Here is a 20,384-nt window from a genome sequence, read left to right on the forward strand (position 1 = left end):
GTGAAGCAATCTTTCTTTTGAGAAAAATTAGAGTTCACAGTAGACTGGAAATTAAATACCTAGTACTGTTACTGTTTGTTTTCCTCCTGCATTGTATTGACTAAAGATCTCCTTCTGTTCTCCCACCACTGCTCCAGGGAGATTATTCCAGAATTTTATACTTTCAGTAGTTAACAACTTCTTGTAAACCTACATTGATTAATTTCTCATTTGTAGCCGATGTTCCTTATATTTAAAGTTGTAATCTAGCTGCTGCAATATCAGGGACTTGGTTTTTTGTTAGGCACGGGAAGAGATGGCCTCAAATCCCACCTCTGCTATGGGTCTGTGTGGCCTTGAGCAAGTCACTTTTCTTTAGTCTCAGATTCACAAGTGTAAAATGTTGAAAAAATAATGCCCTCCCTCAGAATATTGTTGTGGGAGCCTCCCCCACCTCAAAAAAAGAAGACTGTGGAGCATTTTAAAGGAAATCAACCCTGACTGCTCATTGGAAGGACAGATACTGAAGCTGAAGCTCAAATATTTTGGCCACCTAATGCGAAGAGAAAACTCCCTGGAAAAGACCCTGATGCTGGGAAATATTGAAGGCAAAAGGAGAAGGGGATAGCGGAGGATGAGATGGCTAGATAGCATCACTGATGCAATGAATATGAACTTGAGCACACTCCGGGAGAGAGCGGAGGACAGGAAGGTCTGGCGTGCTATGGTCCATGGGTCACGAAGAGTCAGACACGACTTAACGACTGAACAACAACAACAACAATAAAAGATTAGTATTTGGCAACTTTTAGGAAGCGAAATGTCCATTTTAAAATTCTTCATTTTTGGTTAAAACCAGTCAAGGTGTAATGACAGCAGATATTTAATTTGTGCTTGCATGATGAGCATAAGAACAAGAATTGCTGTGCTGGATCAGACCAAGGGTTCATCTAGTCCAGCATTCTGTTCACACAGTGGCAAACCAGCTGCCCATGTGGGAAACCCACAAGCAGGACATGGGTGCAACAGTAACCTCCCTCCCATGTTCCCCAGCATGTGATATGTTTGTTTCTTTCAATGTAAATTTAGGTCTGGAGGCAAAACGCAAAGATTTATCCAACCGGGAACTGTCTTCTGCCAAACTGAACGAAGATAGTCGCAAGAAAGCAGTTGGGAATGGTTCTGAATCTGTAACAAAGCAAACAGGGATCGAGGGACGTGTAAGCTGAATGCTGATTCCATTTAAAATATACTATTATTTTGTAACTAGTATATAATTTGGATTACTTTTTAATATTTTGTCATAGTTGTGTATATAGTTTGATCCACTGAAATATTATTCCCAGAGCATTTACAAGAATTATATGCTTTGCATATAAAATGAGAATAAGACACAGGCCCTACCTCTGGACTTACAGTCTAAATAAGACAAGACACAAGGAAAGGAGAGTGGAGGGGAAAAGGTAGATGTGCAAAATCAGTTAAATGTTTGAATGAAAATGTACATTTTTATCAGGATTTTAAATGTGCTAATGAAGGAATCCAGTCAGATGCCTGGAGGCAATGAGTTCCAATGATAGGGAGTAGCAAGGGAAAAAGGGTGCAGTTGGAGAATGGAAGAACTGGATACCAAAGGAATGAAGAAACAGTAAAGTGAATGAAAGAAGAGCAAAGAGATGGGAGTAAGAGAATGCAGATATTTAAAAGTCAGAATATGAGAAGCAAGAGAGAGTCAGTGTAGAATGTAAAAACGAATAACATGATTTTCAGAGAAGAGGTAGGAAGGTCCAGGAAGCTGAGTAAATAAGAGTCTTAGGGAGCAATCCTATGGCCTGTAGACAGAGTCGGGGGAGTGGGGGTATAGGATATTTTGGATTCCTCAGTCTGAGGTTGGAGACAGTGTTCCAGCCTTGGACCCAGGAATTTGAGCTCCCTTCCTCCTCCCCCTCCCAGCTGTAATGGAGAGAACCATGCCAGCTGCCTCTCTGAGGTCGCAAAAGAACCCTGGAGAGGAGGTAAAGGGGGCATTCCTCTGGGCAGGGATGGGAGGAGCCTGGAGGGGCTGGCTTATGCCGTATCCTGAAGCCTCTCTGGCCTCCTTCCCTCTCCCTCAGCTAGAGAGGAGAAAAAGCCTCAGCTAGCTGAAATGCAGAGCGGGAGGCGCAGTGGAGGTTTATGAGTGTCAAGGGCGGATCTTGTAGGATTGCACCCTTAGTTGCTTCAAGGGAGAGAAAAGAGGGCACATTTTTAGATATTACGAAGATGAAAGACAAGATTTAGGAACTGAGTGGTGGAGAGAGAAAAAGAGAGGAATCAGAGATAACACTTGAGGTTATAATAGAATGAGGAAGGCAAAGAAGAAGCTCACTTTTATCAAAGTTCTTAAAAATAAGATGCCATCCTCAAGAAATAGCAGCGGAAGCATCAGAACTCTTTGTTAAAGAAGAGGGAGATCAGACAAAGATTTGTAGAGCTGAACGTTATCAGCACAGAAAATGATAACTGGTGACCAAATGAATTATTCAAAATTGAGGTTGTATAAAGGTAGAAAGAATTGGGCTTGGGACAGAACCATGGGCACACCAACAGAGAATGAAAAGGGGGAAGTGAGAGAACCATTAACAGATGCAGAATAGCCATTAGACTTAAACCTAGGTCTCCTCATTGCTGACTCAGTAATTGAGTTACTTGGGAGATAGAAGGCAGGTGATTTGTAAAGCGGAAATAGGAAAGAACCTGTTACTTTATGTGTAACTAGGCTTTTTGTCTTGTTTTTATTTAGCCTTTTAGATCTTTGACCCACACCATACATACTAAGGAAATTGTGTTTACTCTCAAAATTATTCCATTCAAAACAGATATTAAGAAAACAGCATTACCTGCCCTGACCCACAGGGATGGGAATGTGCTACAAACTCACTTTATAGTGCTCTGCATAGAAAAATACCCTGATTTGTAACTACTGTGGTTTAGAATAAATGTGTCCAGAGATTGGAACAAAAATCTATTTGTTCTCCTTCTAATAATACGGGAAGAATGTAAATGACACGATCTAGTTTGGGGTATATGGTAGGATGGACATACACATAGAATCATTTGAGTTGGATAAGGAAGGCATCTATTTTATCCATGTCAGTTACATGGCTTTTGAGAAAGAATGTCAGTTCTGAAAATCTGATTCAAGCAGTCATGCATTCCTGTGTTTTCTAAGTGTTGTACAGCTGTTGAAAGATAAGACAGTCCCTGCCCGCATATTCATAATCTAATAGATGTGATACAAAAGGAAAAAGGAATTGGGAGGAAAGAGGAAAGCAAGCATTGGAGCTGGTGCTCCTTCACTGGCCAATGGGAAGGTCAGGTTGGTTTGCCCTGGCCAAGAAATTCTTCCCGGGAGGCAGGCAGTGCAGCCTCCCGGTGGCCCTTGGTGTCCTGGCTGGAGGCAGAGGCCAGAGTGTGCCTCCCTTCAGCTCTGCAATCCTAGGGCATCTAGGGCAATCCTAGATAGTCACTTCTAGATTATACATTATGACTTGTAGGATTAAGAAGAAAAACTGGATTGAAGGCCTCTTCATGCTACACTTTCATTTTACATGTATACTTAAGATTCTGCATACAGTGTTCAGAGGAGTAACTGTGGTGTTCTGAATTACAGCAAAAACAACAGAGTCTGTGACACCTTAAAGATTCTTTGTTCTTGCTTTACCTAAAAACGTAAAGTGTCAATGTGGGCAATATTTCTCAAACAGGTACACTTGTCCGGAAGCCAGGATTGACTGTGGCTCCCAGTTGACTGTACATCTGAGCAAACCTGGGTTTACTGCTGCATAATGACTGGAACCAGGATATACATATCCTGCTGCTACAAAAGAGATCTGTGGTTTGCACGTGACTAGTGATACTGCCATCATTCATAAAAAGTCCATAAATATGTAAATAATTTGTCCTACTCGTAATGAGTGAGTGCATTACAAAATGAATGCCCTCTGCCCCCTCAACCCTTCTCTGGTTCAGACTGAATCCAAGCCAGAGTGCCTGTACTTTTCTCCCTGTGGCTTGCATCTCCTCTCCACACACACACCCCTTACTTATACAGAATCTCACTTACTTATACAGAAGCAATCCAAGTACCAGAATCTTGGTGGAGTTTGGGGGAAGGCATCCAATCACTCCTTGTAGCAAGTATGCCTTAACGAATTTTATCTGTGTCGTTTTTCTCTTATGTTTTGCCATTTTGATGCTGGGACTGTTTAAATTTAGGTTAATAAGTAAGCTAACAACTTTTAGAAAAATGCTGCATTATTCCATAAATGAATCTCCATCTAGTTGATGAAAATGTGTTTCAGAAACTACATAGTAAAACTGTTTTTTAAATTCTACCAGAAATTATCAGAACTTGGAGCACAAGAACTGAGGGAACGTGAGGACTATCTAAAGCAGAAGCGAGATGCATTGATGGCCTTGAAGAAGGAGTCAAAAACCAATATGCCACCACAAACTACAGAGCAGAAGGAAGAGCTGTTAGCTTCTAAAGAGGTGAAGGATGAGAGAATGTCATTTTAATTAGCGTGGCCAGTCTTATCTAGAAGATAAGTCTACACTGGAAAAACATGACCCCTGATCTGGAACTGCGACTGTGTAGTCCCAGCGAGATCATTTGAATAGTACTGTCCAGTGGCAAAATGGGGTGAATGGGGATGGGGAGGATTAATCCAGAACAGCTGCCTGGTATTCAAAGTATCTAATTAGGACTGTACTCCGTTCCCCATCCAGCTAAGGATATGTGTTCAGAAGCTTGTTTCCACACATGAATGACTCCTAGCTAATCAAGGTGATGATACATATAACTGAGAATGGAAATCAGAGCAAAGAAAGCAACAATGATAAATAGAATATTGGACATCCCATGACAAGTTCATTTTCTGCAGTGGATGGAGGGGATCCTTGAATGGATGGGTCTTCCGACTCACTCCAATAGGCAGGGCTACACTTGTACGTGTTTTCCTGGGTGGGAGACAGCCCCCACCCAGTTTTAGGACTTAGCACAGTATTTTTGATGCTATACTAACTCTAAACTTACTCAGCTCTCCCTGCTCATGTAGGGATTGTAATCCTAAAGATGGAAGAACAGTGAAATATTTCTAAAGATAAGTATTCAGTAGAATACTTACAAATGACAATAAAATACTTATGAAGAAGTGTGGGATGTCTCCAGGGCCCAAGACATTAACTGAGAAACCCTGAGAGTTGGAGACCAACTGCTGTTCCCCTCAACAGTGAGACACCTCCAACCAGGTTTGGTAGGATACACTCCACTGTAGAAAAAGAACTTGCCATGTTAAGTCGTATGTTCTATTTTCCTACAGTGGAAGAGGTATCCTCAAATGGGATGTTAAAAAGCAGTACCCATCCTAGGTCTGGGCTGTTGCATTTATCTCCCAAACTGAGACCACTTGATGGAGTACTTGTCTCCTGAAGGCAGCCTTGAAAGAGGTGAAGACCATCCATTATTGAATCTCTCACATTCCCATCCAATAACAGGATCAGACTTTTCTCCAAATTCCTAAAGGAGGAGGTATAAGAGATGTATGCTCTTACAGCTCCATGGTACAATGTACGCCTTACTCTCCTCAGCCATGCTAGCAAAGATACTACTGAAGGTACATATAGAAAAAAACATAGATTATGCTAGTGGCCCCCTACTGGAGCACATAAAGCAGTGCTGTGTCCATCCAGGGTGGGGTAGCGTGTTGCACAAAATCACCCCCCCTGCCTTGCTGGGCAGCACAGGAAGAGATTGACATGACCAGTCTAAGGTGCTGAGCAAAAAATGAAATGGGCGCCCAACTGATATCCCTACAGTTATCTTAAGGAGTCATGTTAGTTCTGAAGATGGCAGATACCCTCAAAGTCCTGCACATCTCAAGTGAGTGCCATACACACAAGTGTGTGCAAATGTTCCCCTTGGAACATTTAGGCTTAGGACAAAAAGTTACGGTTACCTAAAAGCAAACCTTCAAACACAGAATCTAAGGGAACTCCTTAGAAGGAAGACTAAGGAGTCTGTGCAGATTCCACTAGAAATACCTGGGAATAGTCAGGGATCAGCAGACCACTCCCTTATGTAAAAACACTTCTTAACCCTGCTCTGAAATCAATCAAGATTCCTAGGTCAGTTTACAGTAGCCTCATAGGTGCAATTAATGGTCTCCTTTCTGGGAACAAGAACACTGTCCACTGCTTATGTTCACTTTAGGATGTACTCATAGACCTCCAATCAAATAAAGCTAAACTGGGCATGGAGGTAGCCAGGGACCCTGCAGTATAATCTTGTGAAGAATGGGGAATTAGATTTGAGCAGTCAGAGCACAAAAGCTGAAACCGTACCAGTCTTGGCCAAGGAGAGGCTAATAATTTATTTTATTTTATTTTATTTATTTACAATATTTATATACCGCTCCTCATCAGAAGATTTCGGAGCGGTGAACAACATAAGAATAAAACAATGGTTAAAAGAGTTTAAAAAGTTAAAACATTTTTAAAAACAAATCCCAACGAAGTGGAATTCAACAACCAACAGCTGGTCATGCAAGGAAGGCCTCTTGAAAGAACAAAGTCTTCAGGAGGCGCCGGAAAGCACACAATGTTGGCGCCTGCCTGACCACTGAAGGCAGGGAATTCAACAGGAAGGGGGCAACCACACTGAAGGCTCTTCTCCTGGTGGACTCCAACCGGGCCATAGGTCCATGTGGAACCACCAGGAACATGCCCTCTGATGTCCTCAGTGACCGGGCAGGTTGGTAGGGAAGGAGGCGCTCTCTCAGGTATCCTGGTCCCAAGTTGTTTAGGGCTTTGTTGTGGCGAAGGGGCTTGCGTAACTCAGTGAAGCCATAAGCTATGCTGTGCAGGGCCACCCAAGACGGACAGGTCACGGCAGAGAGTTCTGACAAAATGTGGTCCACTGGAGAAGGAAATGGCAACACACTCCAGTATTCTTGCCAAGAAAACCCCATGGAACATATCACAAGGCTAAAAGAGATGATGCTGGAAGATGAGCCCCTCAGGTCGGAAGGTGTCCAATATACTACTGGGGAAGAACAGAGGGTATTTCCAAGTAGCGCCAGAAAGAGTGAAGCAGCTGGGCCAAAGCCAAAAGGACACTCAGCTGTGGATGTGTCTGGTGGTGAAAAGAAAATCCGATGCTGTAAAGAACAATATTGTTTAGGAACCTGGAATGTAAGGTCAATGAATCAAGGTAAGCTGGAGGTGGTCAAACATGAGATGGCAAGATTGAACATTGACATCTTGGGCATCAGCAAACTAAAATGGACAAGCATGGGCAAATTTAATTCAGGTGACCATTATATCTACTACTGTGGGCAAGAATCCCGTAGAAGAAATGGAGTAGCACTCATAGTCAATAAAAGGGTGGGAAAAGCAGTACTGGGGTACAATCTCAAAAACGACAGAATCATCTCAGTACGAATCCAAGGCAAACCATTCAACATCACAGTAATTCAAGTCTATGCCCCAACCACTGAGGCCGAAGAAGCTGAGGTTGAGCGGTTCTATGAAGACCTACAACACCTTCTAGAACTAACACGCAAAAAAGATGTCCTTTTCATCATAGGGGATTGGAATGCCAAAGCAGGAAGTCAAGAAATCACCGGGATAACAGGCAAGCATGGGCTTGGTGTACAAAATGAAGCAGGACAAAGTTTTGCCAAGAGAACACGCTGATCATAGCAAACACTCTTTTCCAACAGCACAAGAGGCGACTCTACACATGGACATCACCAGATGGTCAATATCGAAATCAGATTGATTATGTCCTTTGCAGCCAAAGATGGAGAAGCTCCATACAGTCAGTAAAAACAAGACCTGGAGCTGACTGTGGCTCAGATCATGAGCTGCTTCTTGCAAAATGTCGGCTTAAATTGAAGAACGTAGGGAAAACCACTAAACCATTCAGGTATGACCTCAATCATATCCCGTATGAATACACAGTGGAGGTGAGGAATAGATTTAAGGGATTAGACCTGATAGACAGAGTGCCTGAGGAATTATGGACGGAGGTCCGTAACATTGTTCAGGAGGCAGCAACTCAATCCATCCCAAAGAAAAAGAAATGCAAGAAAGCCAAGTGTCTGTCTGAGGAGGCTTTACAAGTAGCTGAGGAAAGAAGGGAAGCGAAAAGCAAGGGAGAAAGGGGAAGATATAGCCAAGTGAATGCAGAGTTCCAGAGAATAGCAAGGAGAGACAAGAAGGCCTTCTTAAATGAACAATGCAAAGAAATCGAAGAAAACAATAGAATGGGAAGGACTAGAGGTCTTTTCAAGAAAATTGGAGATCTCAAGGGAACGTTTTGTGCAAAGATGGGCATGATAAAGGACAAAGAAGGCAGGGACCTAACAGAAGCAGATGAGATTAAGAAGAGGTGGGAAGAATACACAGAAGAACTATACAGGAAAGATCTGAATGTCCCTGATAGCCATGATAGTGCGGTCACTGAACTTGAGCCAGCCATCCTAGAGAGTGAAGTCAAGTGGGCCTTAGGAAGCATTAGTAACAACAAAGCTAGCGGAGATGACAGTATTCCAGCTGAGTTATTTAAAATCCTAAAAGATGATGCTGTTAAAGTGCTGCACTCAATATGCCAACAAATTTGGAACACTCAACAGTGGCCACAAGACTGGGAAAGGTCAGTTTACATTCCAATTCCAAAGAAGGGCAACGCCAAAGAGTGTTCAAACTACCGTACAGTTGCTCTCATTTCACATGCCAGCAAGGTGATACTCAAAATCCTACAAGCTAGGCTTCAGCAGTATGTGAACCGAGAACTACCGGAAGTACAAGCTGGGTTTCGAAGAGGCAGAAGAACTAGAGATCAAATCGCCAACATTGACTGGATCGTGGAGAAAGCAAGAGAATTCCAGAAAAACGTCTATTTCTGCTTCATTGACTACGCTTAAAGCCTTGCATCTAGTACCTTAAACCTGGCTCAGTAGTGAATAGGCAGCCAGTGCAGTTCCCCCAGCAAAGGAGGTACACGCTGAAAAGAAGCAGCTCCTGACAACAGCCGAGCTGCTGCATTCTGCACTAGCTCCAGCTTCTGGACCAGCCTTAAGGGCAGCCCCACATAGAACGCATTGCAGTAATCCAGCCTTGAGGTTACTAATGCTTGTACCACCGTGGTCAAGCTATCCCTGTCCAGGAGAGGCCATAGCTGGCGAACCAGCCGAAGCTGGTAAAAGGCACTCGGAGCTCCCGCGACCACTTGGGCCTCCAGCAACAATGATGGATCTAGGAGTACCCCCAGACTACGGACCTGATCTTTCAGAGGGAGTGCAACCCCATCCAGAACAGGCAATGAGCCTACCTCCCGGATCCGGGAACCACTCACCCACAGGGGTTCCGTCTTGCCAGGATTCAGCTTCAGTTTATTGGCCCTCATCCAGCCCATCACTGAGTCTAGGCACTGATTCAGGACTTGCACAGCCTCTCCTGATTCAGATGTCACAGGGAGACAGAGCTGTGTGTCATCAGCATACTGATGGCATTTAGCTCCAAATCCCCTAATGACCGCTCCCAGTGGCTTCATATAGATGTTAAACAACATTGGGGACAGGATGGTACCCTGCAGCACCCTGTAGCTCAATTACCAAGTGGCCGAGGAATAGTCACCCAATGTTACTCTCTGAAATTGGCCCCGTAGGTAGGACTGGAACCACTGTAGCACAGTGCCTCCAATACTCATCTCACGGAGTAGGAGGATATCATGGTTAATGGTATCAAAAGCCGATGAGAGATCGAGCAGAATTAACAGGGTTGCACTCCCCCTGTCCCTCTCTCGATGAAGGTCATCCATCAGGGTGACCAAGGCTGATTCAGTCCCATAACCAGAACGAAACCCAGACTGAAATGGGTCTAGATAATCACTATCCTCCAAGAGTGCCTGCAATTGGTTCGCCACAACCCTCTCAAGTACCTTCCGTAGAAAACGGGTATTTGCGACTGGGTGGTAGTTGTCTAATACTGTTGGGTCCAGGGTGGGCTTCTTCAGGAGTGGCCGCACTACTGCCTCCTTAAGGACAGCAGGGACCACCCCTTCCCGTAGGGAAGCATTTATCACTCCCTGGACCCACCCAGTCATACCCCTTCGGCTAGCTTTTATTAGCCAGGAGGGACAGGGATCAAGAGGGCACGTGGTCGGTCGCATTATTGCAAGGATCTTGTCCACATCATCAGGCTGTAACAACTGGAACTGATCCCACAAAATCGGGCAGATGGTGGCATCAGACACCTCGACTGGTACTGCACTAACAACAGCATCAAGGTTGCTGCGGAGACAAGCGATTTTGTCCTCAAAGTGCGATGCAAAAAGGTCACAGTGGGTCCTCGACGGGGCCAGGGCCCCATTTACTGGGGAAGATGTTAACCACCACCGGACCACCCAGAAGAGCTCCGCTGGATGGCTACTTGAGGACGCAATGGAGGCAGCAAAATAAATCTTCTTTGCTGCCCGCACTGCCACGCAATAGGCACGATTATGCACTCTGGAGCGTGCTCAGTCGTCTTCACTTTGAGTCTTGCGCCATTTGCGCTCCAGCCGATGTCCAGCCTGTTTCATTGACCGCAGCTCCCCAGTATGCCAGGGAGCAGAACGGGTTCCACAGTGCCGGAGAGGGCACTCAGGTGCGATCATGTCGATGGCCCTCCACATCTCACTGTTCCACAGTGAGGCTAGGGCCCTGGCTGGATCACCAGCTCTCTCCACTGGAAAATCCCCAAGAGCATTCAGAAATCCATTGGATTCCATCAGTCTCCTAGGGCGGATCATCCGAATAGGCCCCCCACCCCCGCGGGAGGAGAGTAATGCCGTAAGTTCAGATCTCACCAGTAAATGGTCTGACCATGACAATGGGGTTACTTGGAGCCCCCCAGTCTTCAGACTACCCATCTCACAACTTGAAGCAAAAACCAAATCAAGGGTGTGCCCTGCTTCATGTGTTGGGCCGATGACATACTGAGACAGCCCCATGGTTGTCATGGAGGCCATGAAGTCCTGAGCTGGAACTCCGGAGACAGCCTCAGCATGGAAGTTGAAGTCACCCAGAACCACCATCCTGGGTTCCTCCAACACCACACTTGCAACTGCCTCCACCAGCTCAGTCAGGGAGGATGCTGGGCAGCAGGGTGGGCGGTACACCAGCAGCATCCCCAATCTGTCTCTATGGCCCAACACCAGGTGCAACCCCTCAAGGCCCGCTCCAAGGTGGAGTGGTCTTCTGGTGATAGAGATGGAAGTTCTATGAACCACGGCAACTCTCCCCCCCCCCGGCCCTCCAACCTGTGTTGGTGCTACACTTGAGTACCCAGGCGGGCAGAGCTGAGTCAGGTTGACTCCACCCAGCTCACCCACCCAAGTCTCAGTGATACACGCCAGGTCGGCCCTCTCATCCATGGTTAAATCGTGAATGAGTGCGGTCTTATTGCAGACCGATCTGGCATTAAATAGCAGCACCGCAAGACAGGAGGGCACAGTGGAAGAGCTACCAGCTACATGAGAGCTAGAGGAGGGGGGTAGAAGGGGAACAGTGTATAAACACCTGTGGCCCATTCTACTTTGATGTCCCAACCCCCTCCTCCTACCGTATCTCCTTCTGCCCCAAGTCACTGGAATAGTGGTGCCTCCTCCATGGGTCCCCACATTAGAGTCACATAATAATGTCTACTCTCTCTGCCCTGACTTCTCAAAGAGGCTATGAGAGGTGGGAAGGCATGTATGCAGCCACTTTGGGGTCATTGTGCTTGGTGCATCTATGGTTTCTGCTATATGGTTCATGTATAAAACTTGCAGAGAAACTGTGAACTTCATTGTTGAGTAGAGAAGGGCTCTACTAACAGAACGCCAAATCTGCTGGTCAGGGACACAGTACCTGAGGATTTGAACTCCACTCCCATCATGCAAATCCTGGTGATTTAGCCAGTCTGTTCTGATTCTGTGAACTCCTCTTAAGAAAAACAGTTAAAGAGTCCCAGGAATGAACTACCCAGTGAAGGGGAGGCTTTCCTGAAAAAAGGAACCAAGAACATTTGACCAGTTGCCCTGACTCCTAGTCAAAAATTTTGCTGTTACTGGATTATGAAATCACTTGTCTAGGGACACTATGTTGTTGCAATCTATTGGATCCCAGCCCATTAAGCTTATATTCCTTTTTAGCTGGATCTGGAATGTCGTTTGAGAGGGATTCCCAGAATAACTCTTAAGTCAGCCACCACTTGAAGGAAGCAGTCACTGAGTTACAATCACCTGATAAAGTTGGCTGAGCTGCTACAGCTGACTGGAATGAAATCTGTCTCACAGGACAGAGACTGTGCTAGAAGCCATGTAGCCTTGGAACTGCCTTACTTATCTAAAATGCATTCTAATGGATTTAAGAGCCAGTGTGAATGAGAAGTGGTCCAGAGGATAGAGGCTGTGTAGACATTGTCATGTGGTTGTATTAACTTTAAGATCCACTCTTTTACAACCAATTTAGATCCATTCTTTTTTCCTGACAGTGGGTCATGGAACCCAGCAAACATTTTAGTAGTTTACTAGAAATGAACATCACATTGCAGGGTTACCTGAGTGGCTGTAGAAAATAAAACCAGATGCAGTGATTAGGTTAATATGCATCTCCTGTAGACAATGGATCAAGAAGTCATCAACCCAGGAAAAACTCTCAGGAGAAAAAAGTTGAAATGGAAGTGCCTTCTATTAATACAGTTACTTCCATAAGTAATTCTGGGTTATCTGTGGAGCTTCTGGATTTGGGGAACATGACTATATGCTCCCATGAGATCTGCAGAAGCTAAATAGGTTTGTTGCTGGAGAACCCAAGAGTTGTTTCCTCCTAACGTGGGTCTTGAACCTACATCCTGAGGAGGACTAGGTCTCCTGCCGAGGGAGCTATGTGGCTACTGTTCCACTACTGCCTTGGGAAGGTCCATGTGATGGTTTACTCAGTTTCCCATGTGTTAGAAGTAAATACCTGAGAATTTATCTTGGAGAGGTACCTGATCAATAACCTGAATGCTGGGTTGAAAGAGAGACCCTTTCAGTATTCTGAGATCCAAAAAGATACTGGCTTCTTCAGAGAACTTCAAAATATTTGCCTTGAACCTACATTATGGAAGAGTTGCACATATCAAATCCCAGTGGGATAAATACAGTAACCTTCTTGAGCACCTTAATTACCCAGCTGACTGTAGAGAAAGCTTCTCCAGCTAGTTAAAACTTTTGAACCCTCTTTCATACTGATAGGATATTGTTATCCTGTTAGAAAACTGTGAAGGTTCTACAATCCCTGCACTTAAACTGCCTTTTAAAGGGGCATAAAGAACTAATAAAGGGTTTGGAATGCTTCTTCTCTTATCTAGGAATGAGGGGAAGAAGCTTTTTCTTGTCCTTTGGTTCTGTTAAAACGCCTTCAAAGATTCTCCAAAAGGAGTACCTGCCAAAGAAAGGAGTAAAAGGAAGTCTTGAAGTATATGCTCTGTATATTACAAGCTGTAGATTTAGTCTGACCATATCTGCTGCCAGGGTGCAGAAAGAAAAAAAATAGCATGAAGTATTTCAGGCCTTGACTGACTTGCATATAAACCTTATAGAGAACTATGTTCTGCTGCTATGCACATTCAAGGAGTTCCTTAAGGCAAAGGCTTAAAAAACCTGGTAAAAGGAGAGATGACTATGTTGCATTGATGGCTTAAGGCTGAGGTCTCACAGGACTAAGGAACAGAGAAAGCTGCCTTATACTGAGTCAGACCATGGGTTCATCTAAGCCCAGTATTGTTGACACTGACTGGCAGCAGCAGCTCTCCAGAGTTTCAGGCAGGGGTTTTTCCAGCCCTGCCTGCAGACACTGGGGATTGAACCTGGGACCTTCTGCATGCAAAGCAGGTGCGCTGCCACTGAGCTCATTGCATGACAGCAGTTCATTTCTTTGTTTTTTCCCACAACTTTGGAACTACCATGCAAGGAACAGGTGTAGCTACAGGGCCATCTACTAGGGGAACCCTTGAAGTCCTCAGAGTCATGCTGCAATTCTTTTTTTCTTTTTCTTTAGCTATAGCCAAAGCTATAGGGGTAGGCAGAAAGTAGCTCTCCATATTGGCAGGGGCTTGTGGGAGTTGAACATCTGGAGATCTACCTTCTGCCTCATTTCTGGTGCGAGTGACACTCAAGCATAATGTAACCTACTGCTGCAGCCCAACTTCATGCCTTAATCTTCAAGCCTAATCTACCATAGAAGAACATCATATGAGAATGTGTTCCTCCCTGCCCTCTGTGCCAAGGCTGGGTAGACTTCAGGCTTGTGAAATGTACTTGGTTTTTCACTAGAACCCCCCGAGGTCTAATGGCAGGTGCAAAATAGTGGCCCAAGGCAATGAATTTCAGAACAAAATGCCTTTGAACGCATGTTCAGCCCAGGAATGTTTTCATTACCAGTACTGGAATTCATACAAATCTACTTTTCCTTTCCAAGCTGTTTAGTATTTCGGCAGTCTAAATTAGAAGGAAAAAAATATTTGTTGTTGTTAGTGTTCTTAAACAATAGGAATTGGAAAATCTTGCTGATCTACTGCAAATCACCTGGAGATCTCCCAGTAGATCCCAGTCTACCTTCTGCCCACCCCTGCTCTATGCCACCATCTCCAAAACTCTTTACATATTTTGCAGCAAAACATATGGATAGTGCTGATAAAGAATATGCACAGGGAGTTAAAACAGATTTTTCTTTTCTCTATAAATGTAGCATCTCATTCATGCAGCAAAGCCAGATGAATGGGATTGTGATGCATATTTTCATACAGCAGCAGCATATGCTAAATTTGGTAAACAATAGCAAGAGATTTCCATGCTAAGGTCAGATAAGAGCCTGTGGTGCATGTTAGCTGTGTCATCGCTTGCCTGATCTTTCCAATATATAACATTCACTCATCAGATAAAGAAGCCAAATACATTTATAAGGACGCATCACACATTGAATTGGATCTGGACTTAGTCACATGTAGAGAAGAACGCTTGAAGGCAGTGAGACCTAATTTAGTCATGTCTAACAAGTCCCATTGATTTCAAAGGGTAGTGCGAAGTCTGGATCCAGTCCATTAGGTGATGTAAAAAAATACCCCCCCCCCCCCCCGGCCTGGTACATGTAGTGGCAAATCTGCACTTACCTCATAGAACATCGGAATCTGCCTTATTATATGGAGGCAGACCAATGGTCCATCTGTACCAGTATTGTTGCCACTGACTGGCAGCAGCTCCTCAGGGTTTCAGGGAGAAATATTTTCAGGAAGAAATATTTCTAACTGGCAACTGAACCTAGGATCTTCTGCCAGTGCAGAGCAGGTGTTCCATCACTGAGTCACAGTCTCTCTCAATACCATGTAATGTATGAAGCAGCTTCCTATCTCTTGTTACTACTTTACTGTCAAACTGAAAAACTATGTTTGCTTTGCAAACTGAAAGTACTGGTCTAGTACTTGCTGTAACATTGAATGTTCTACATGAAATCATCTCACCCTCGACAGGCCGAAATCCTATGCACTTAACTGAGAAAAAGTCCTATTGAAGTCATTGGGATTTATTTCTAAGTAAACATGCATATAGGATTCTGCAAGGCAGCCACAGATATTGCAGTTAATATTTTAATTTTTTTTTTAGGGCATGACAGAAGAAGAAGAGCAAAGGTTGTTAAAGAAGAGAATGCTTGCAGCAAAACTAAAAGAAGAAGTTATTAATAAGCGATAGTTTAGAGAAACAACTTCTAAGAAGAGTTGGAGACAAAAATTACCTTTAGTATATATTTAACCATGAACTGAATTGTTTGTTTACAAGCATCCTATTCATTAACTTGTTTTTATATATTATAAAACCAGTAATTTTTATGTAGGTTTGATGGTTCCAAAGCATCACTCACCCCGTAGTTTAGTTTCTTATGATTTCCAGTATGTACTGCATTAAAAAGGTTAAACTTGTTTTAATTTTAAGCTTGTGTAAGAAGTGTCAGGTTTAAAATCCAACATGGAAAATGAATTGCATACCTTCGCGTAAAGCCAGTTAACACATTACATACATGTAGCCTCCAATATGCATTTTTGTCTACCACTGCATGGAGCTGCTTGTGGCCCTATCTTTCCCTAGCATTTCCCACTCTACTTACGAGGGGAAAGTATGGCATTCTTCACATTACAGGGTAGTCGCAAGCACATGCCAAATTAGCATGTACCTATTTATACTGGGTTGGATCTATACTAAATCAGTTGAACTTCGGTCCCACTGAAATCAATGGAACAAGTTAATCATGACTTTAGGTTCAACTAACGTACTCTGGCTCCAGCCCACCGCAATGTGTAAAGCAGCCCTAGGAAACAGGTAGGCAGTGTGGTTCACAAAAATGACAAGATTAAACCAGCTTGTGGGTTGGATCCAGAATTAGCAATACTTAGTCATGACCCACTGAAATCAATGGGACTATAGAGTACAGTCAGTACCATTAATTTTAATGGGACTATTATTCCAACTATGACTAAATCTGGATTGAACCTGGATATTTTCATATACTTTAAATGTGCCTATGCCACTGTTTGTGCTTTTAAAAAATTGAATTTGCTGTTACAGAAATAGCCTTTAACTTTGTCACAATATAAATATACCAAGAAACTTCCAGTTATTGTCTATACTCATAATTCAGAATCATCCAAAATCTGATCAATGTCCCATTGCTTTGGAGTTAACAGAATACTACTTTCAACACAGTAAAAACAGGCCATCCACATATCATGTAACTTTTTATTAAAATAGTATTTAACTGAGACACATTGGCAGATGAAATCTTTTTCTTTAAAAAATCAGTTGAAGGGCCCCAGGCATTTGAAATGTGGGCTATCCTGTGGCAAAAAGCAACCAGCATATAAACTGGAGAGGAGGTGGAAGTGGGGAAGAATGCACCTGAGGCAGATTGTGTAACTTGAAAGGGAGGAGTTCAATGCCTCTCTCACAGCATCGCAAGTGTTTAAATATTGGCTGACACGCCACCTCCATTTGTTTACATTAAACTATAAAAAGCAACACTGTTTTCTGCTATAGAATCGACTCCTGAGCAGGTCTGCATGTGTGTTAAAGCTCCTAACAGTCTTTGAAAAAGTATGGAAGATAATGAGCCCAAATGTGCTTTGGGTCTTTTTCAGTGACTTACTAAAAAGCTTCGGAACAGGCTACATGAATTTCACTTTGAAGGGAAATGATACACACTGAGTTTCCCTGGGGGTTAGCCACAGAGCTTTAGGAAAAAGTGTTACCTCTGTGGGGGTGGAGGGAAGACTCGCCAAGAGAACAAAAATGGAACTGAAGAGAGCAAGTCTATACAGTAAGTCTGTTGAACCAGCCAAATTGTTTCCCCACCAATAAGAATGTCTCTGTTGAAGTGAGAAGGAAGCCCCATTCTTGGTTGCCTGGTGCCCCCAGAGGGCAGAGATAAGTCCTTCAGATCACATTAACTGTCAGTCATCACAACACACTGAATCAAATCTAGGAGTGTTCCTTGCTTTTTCTGCCAGATTTAGTTCAGTGGTATATAGTGATTAAATTGTACAAATAACTATCTCATTAAAATCCTCTAAAATGGCCACATTTCAAAATCTGAATTAACTTACCATTTACAACAAACCAAACAAAACCAATAATTATGGAATTACAGGGTCACATTTTAATTCCTGAATTTTACAGTTCAGCATTAATATTACCACATGTATACAAATGGTGTAAAACAAGTACAGTGGTTTTTTTTTCTCAATACAAAATAAACTTCTGTTTCATGGAAAAACTATACTTCATATCTACACAGACAGCCCATCTTTTGCAAACAATAGCTAAAATTAAAGTTAACTACAAAATCTCCAAAACAGGGAAACTGTCAGTAACTGTTCCAGGAGAAATGGACCCATAACACATTGCAAGAGTGATCTATAATGGTGGATTGCTGCTGGTTTCATAGTTCATATCACTCTTAACACAATTTGTAGTCTGGGGAATTTCTTCTTCTGCATGATCTCAGATCATATATGGCCAAACTAACATTAAAATATTTACAGTTTACTTGCTCTGAAAATAAAAAGGTCTCAAATAGTTGCCTCCATCAATTTACCTAATGTACTTTTTGAAATTTGTTTAAATACATGGAATGTGTTAAGAAGCAGCCTTTGTACTAAACCCCCTAGGTTCAAGATGCTGCATGTTGACTCTGCCTTCAAATCACTATTGGTCAAAAATGATTATACCCCTAATTCAGTAGGGTTCAAAATTTTCTGGCAGCATTTCACTGTGTTGTCTCTCTTACTCTTGCAAATGTAAAATGCAGATGGCTCAAGGAAAACATTTTCTGATGTTAGCAGAGAGTGACTCCATTCAACTTCGCTTCCATAAAATGCTATTAGTAATTGCAACTCAAATGTTATTTCAAGTACTAGGGTTTATTGATGGTTTCCCCCCCCTGACAGCTGATGATCCTCAGTATTGGTTTTCCTGGATAGCTTCTTCTAGTCATCTTTCATTTTGAACCCAGCTTTTTTCCTTCCAAACTATGTTTGGGGGAGGGGATCAATTTGCCACTCAACATGCACTACACAGCAGGGTGCTATCCTCTACCATTTGGCTGACTGTGCAAATAGTGGTCCCCAGTGTCTGAATTAATTTTTTTTTAATGGAAAGAGATTTAAAAGAGGCAATTGCTAAAAAAAACACAATGGACAGCACCATTACAAAGTTATGTTACTAGGTTTGCAACTGAAGCCTTACAATTTTCTTCTAGCTTGGATACAAACTGGGGAAACCCTGCAATATCAAAAAGTTACTTTTCCCATCCCCATTCCCTCACAGAACCCAAGATGATCTTTTTGCTGGCAAGCTGTCATCCAGGTGCTGATTACTAACCCACCATTTCAGTTTAATATTTAACAGCCTGAATGGCAGACTCATTGTCTAGAAAGAGATTAGGTTCTTTGGAAGCCTGGTGTTCTCAGAACTAAACCCTTCTAGTCGAGTTTCTTTTGCTACTCCTGGTATTCTCATGTATTTTCCAGGGAGACAGCTTTCCGAGTCAGACTATTTAGTTCAGTCACAGCATTTAAGCACCCTCAAGTAGAGTTTGTTTCAATGTTTTTAAGAGCCAAGACGAGGTCTTTTTCTCGGGGATGTTTCCTCCTCTTCATCTTCCTCCTCATCATCAGGATAATCCACAAGGCCAACCAAACTTCCCTGTGGAATGAAAAGGAAAAACCCACATTTAAAAAACAAGAAAAACGCATTGCTGCGAACAGACACCCCACTGGCCAGCTTATGAAAGGAAAACCAAGGACCTCGCGCACTGAAGTGCCTGGTGTTTCTTCCTATGTTCCATTTAATGTGATTACATTTAATATAAAACATTTATATACCCCGCCTTTCCATAAAGATGCCTAAGGTAGCCAACAGTGATAAATGATGCTAATGTCCAATAAATCAAGAATTACAGTTTTGGTAAGACAACTGTGGGAAGCTATTTAGGCTTTATTTGAACATTTGAAAGCATTTAAGGCTGGTGACCCCAGCGCGATGCCCATGAAGGTCTTCCAGAGCAGCCACAAAGCCTCTGCACTCCCCCAATCACTGCCACCCCCTCTTTGGGACTGGGAAGGGAGGGATTTCAGACATGAAAAATGCATGGAGATTAGCGAGAAAGCTAGACGGGTGTTAAACTTCCTCCCTCACCTCTTATATATTTCTCCAGGCTGACATCAGCACTCGAGCTGCTGCTCCAGCCTGGAAAAGTATACAGAGATGAGAGAGGAAATGAGAAGAGTGTTGCAGCTCAACAGAAAGTAGAATGGCCAAAAGGGACGGCACCCTGTAAAATGTTTAAAAAGACAGCCAGCAAGGAAGTGGTAAGTGCGGATGGGTGGAAAAAGGAGCACTGGTTGGGGTGGGTGGGGAGGAGACCATGGCTGTGCTTTCCCCCACCCCATGTGTCTGAGGCTCCCCCCTCTGCATGTGAGCATCTTCAGTTTTTTTTCTCTGTGCATGTATGTGAGCATATGTGTATACATTTCTTTTCCACCCAGCTTCAGATTCTGTGTTTATTCCCCCTCCATTTCTCTGGGTGTGTCTGTATGGTCCCCCTCTCCCTAGATATTTCATATCTCCATGGGCACATTTAGAATGCTGAGACAGTATTGTAGATGCTGTTGCAAAATGGCTGCCTTGGGAGGCATAACTGTTTGTAGAACAGCTGCTGTGCCGCACACAGAGAGTAGGTAAATATACAAAGAAATCCAGAGAGAGGGTAAACTGGTAGAAAGAAACCCAGAGAGTGGACCCCCAC

General features: G+C 43.4%; 2 protein-coding genes across 6 annotated transcripts in view; one reads left to right on the forward strand and one right to left on the reverse strand.

Annotated features, from left to right (window-relative positions):
- The window catches only part of CFAP36 (cilia and flagella associated protein 36), a 41,551-nt gene extending 24,245 nt beyond the window's left edge, over positions 1-17,306 (forward strand). The window contains exons 8-10 of the mRNA XM_084829283.1: positions 1,069-1,199; positions 4,360-4,512; positions 15,692-17,306. Of these exons, the coding sequence (XP_084685409.1) occupies positions 1,069-1,199; positions 4,360-4,512; positions 15,692-15,778 (371 nt within the window). The 3' untranslated portion in view covers positions 15,779-17,306. The remainder of the gene's footprint in view (positions 1-1,068; positions 1,200-4,359; positions 4,513-15,691) is intronic.
- The window catches only part of PPP4R3B (protein phosphatase 4 regulatory subunit 3B), a 57,774-nt gene continuing 54,190 nt past the window's right edge, over positions 16,801-20,384 (reverse strand). For 4 of the 5 annotated variants that reach the window (XM_084829278.1, XM_084829277.1, XM_084829276.1 and 1 more), the window contains one exon: positions 16,801-19,282. In XM_084829278.1, the coding sequence (XP_084685404.1) occupies positions 19,187-19,282 (96 nt within the window). In that variant the 3' untranslated portion in view covers positions 16,801-19,186. The remainder of the gene's footprint in view (positions 19,283-20,384) is intronic. The other variant, XR_014786985.1, reaches the window with a different exon arrangement.

This window comes from Heloderma suspectum, chromosome 1, assembly GCF_057233095.1.
Source record: "Heloderma suspectum isolate Gila_16-S chromosome 1, 16-S_ref, whole genome shotgun sequence".
In the NCBI taxonomy this organism is placed as follows: Eukaryota; Metazoa; Chordata; class Lepidosauria; order Squamata; family Helodermatidae; genus Heloderma; species Heloderma suspectum.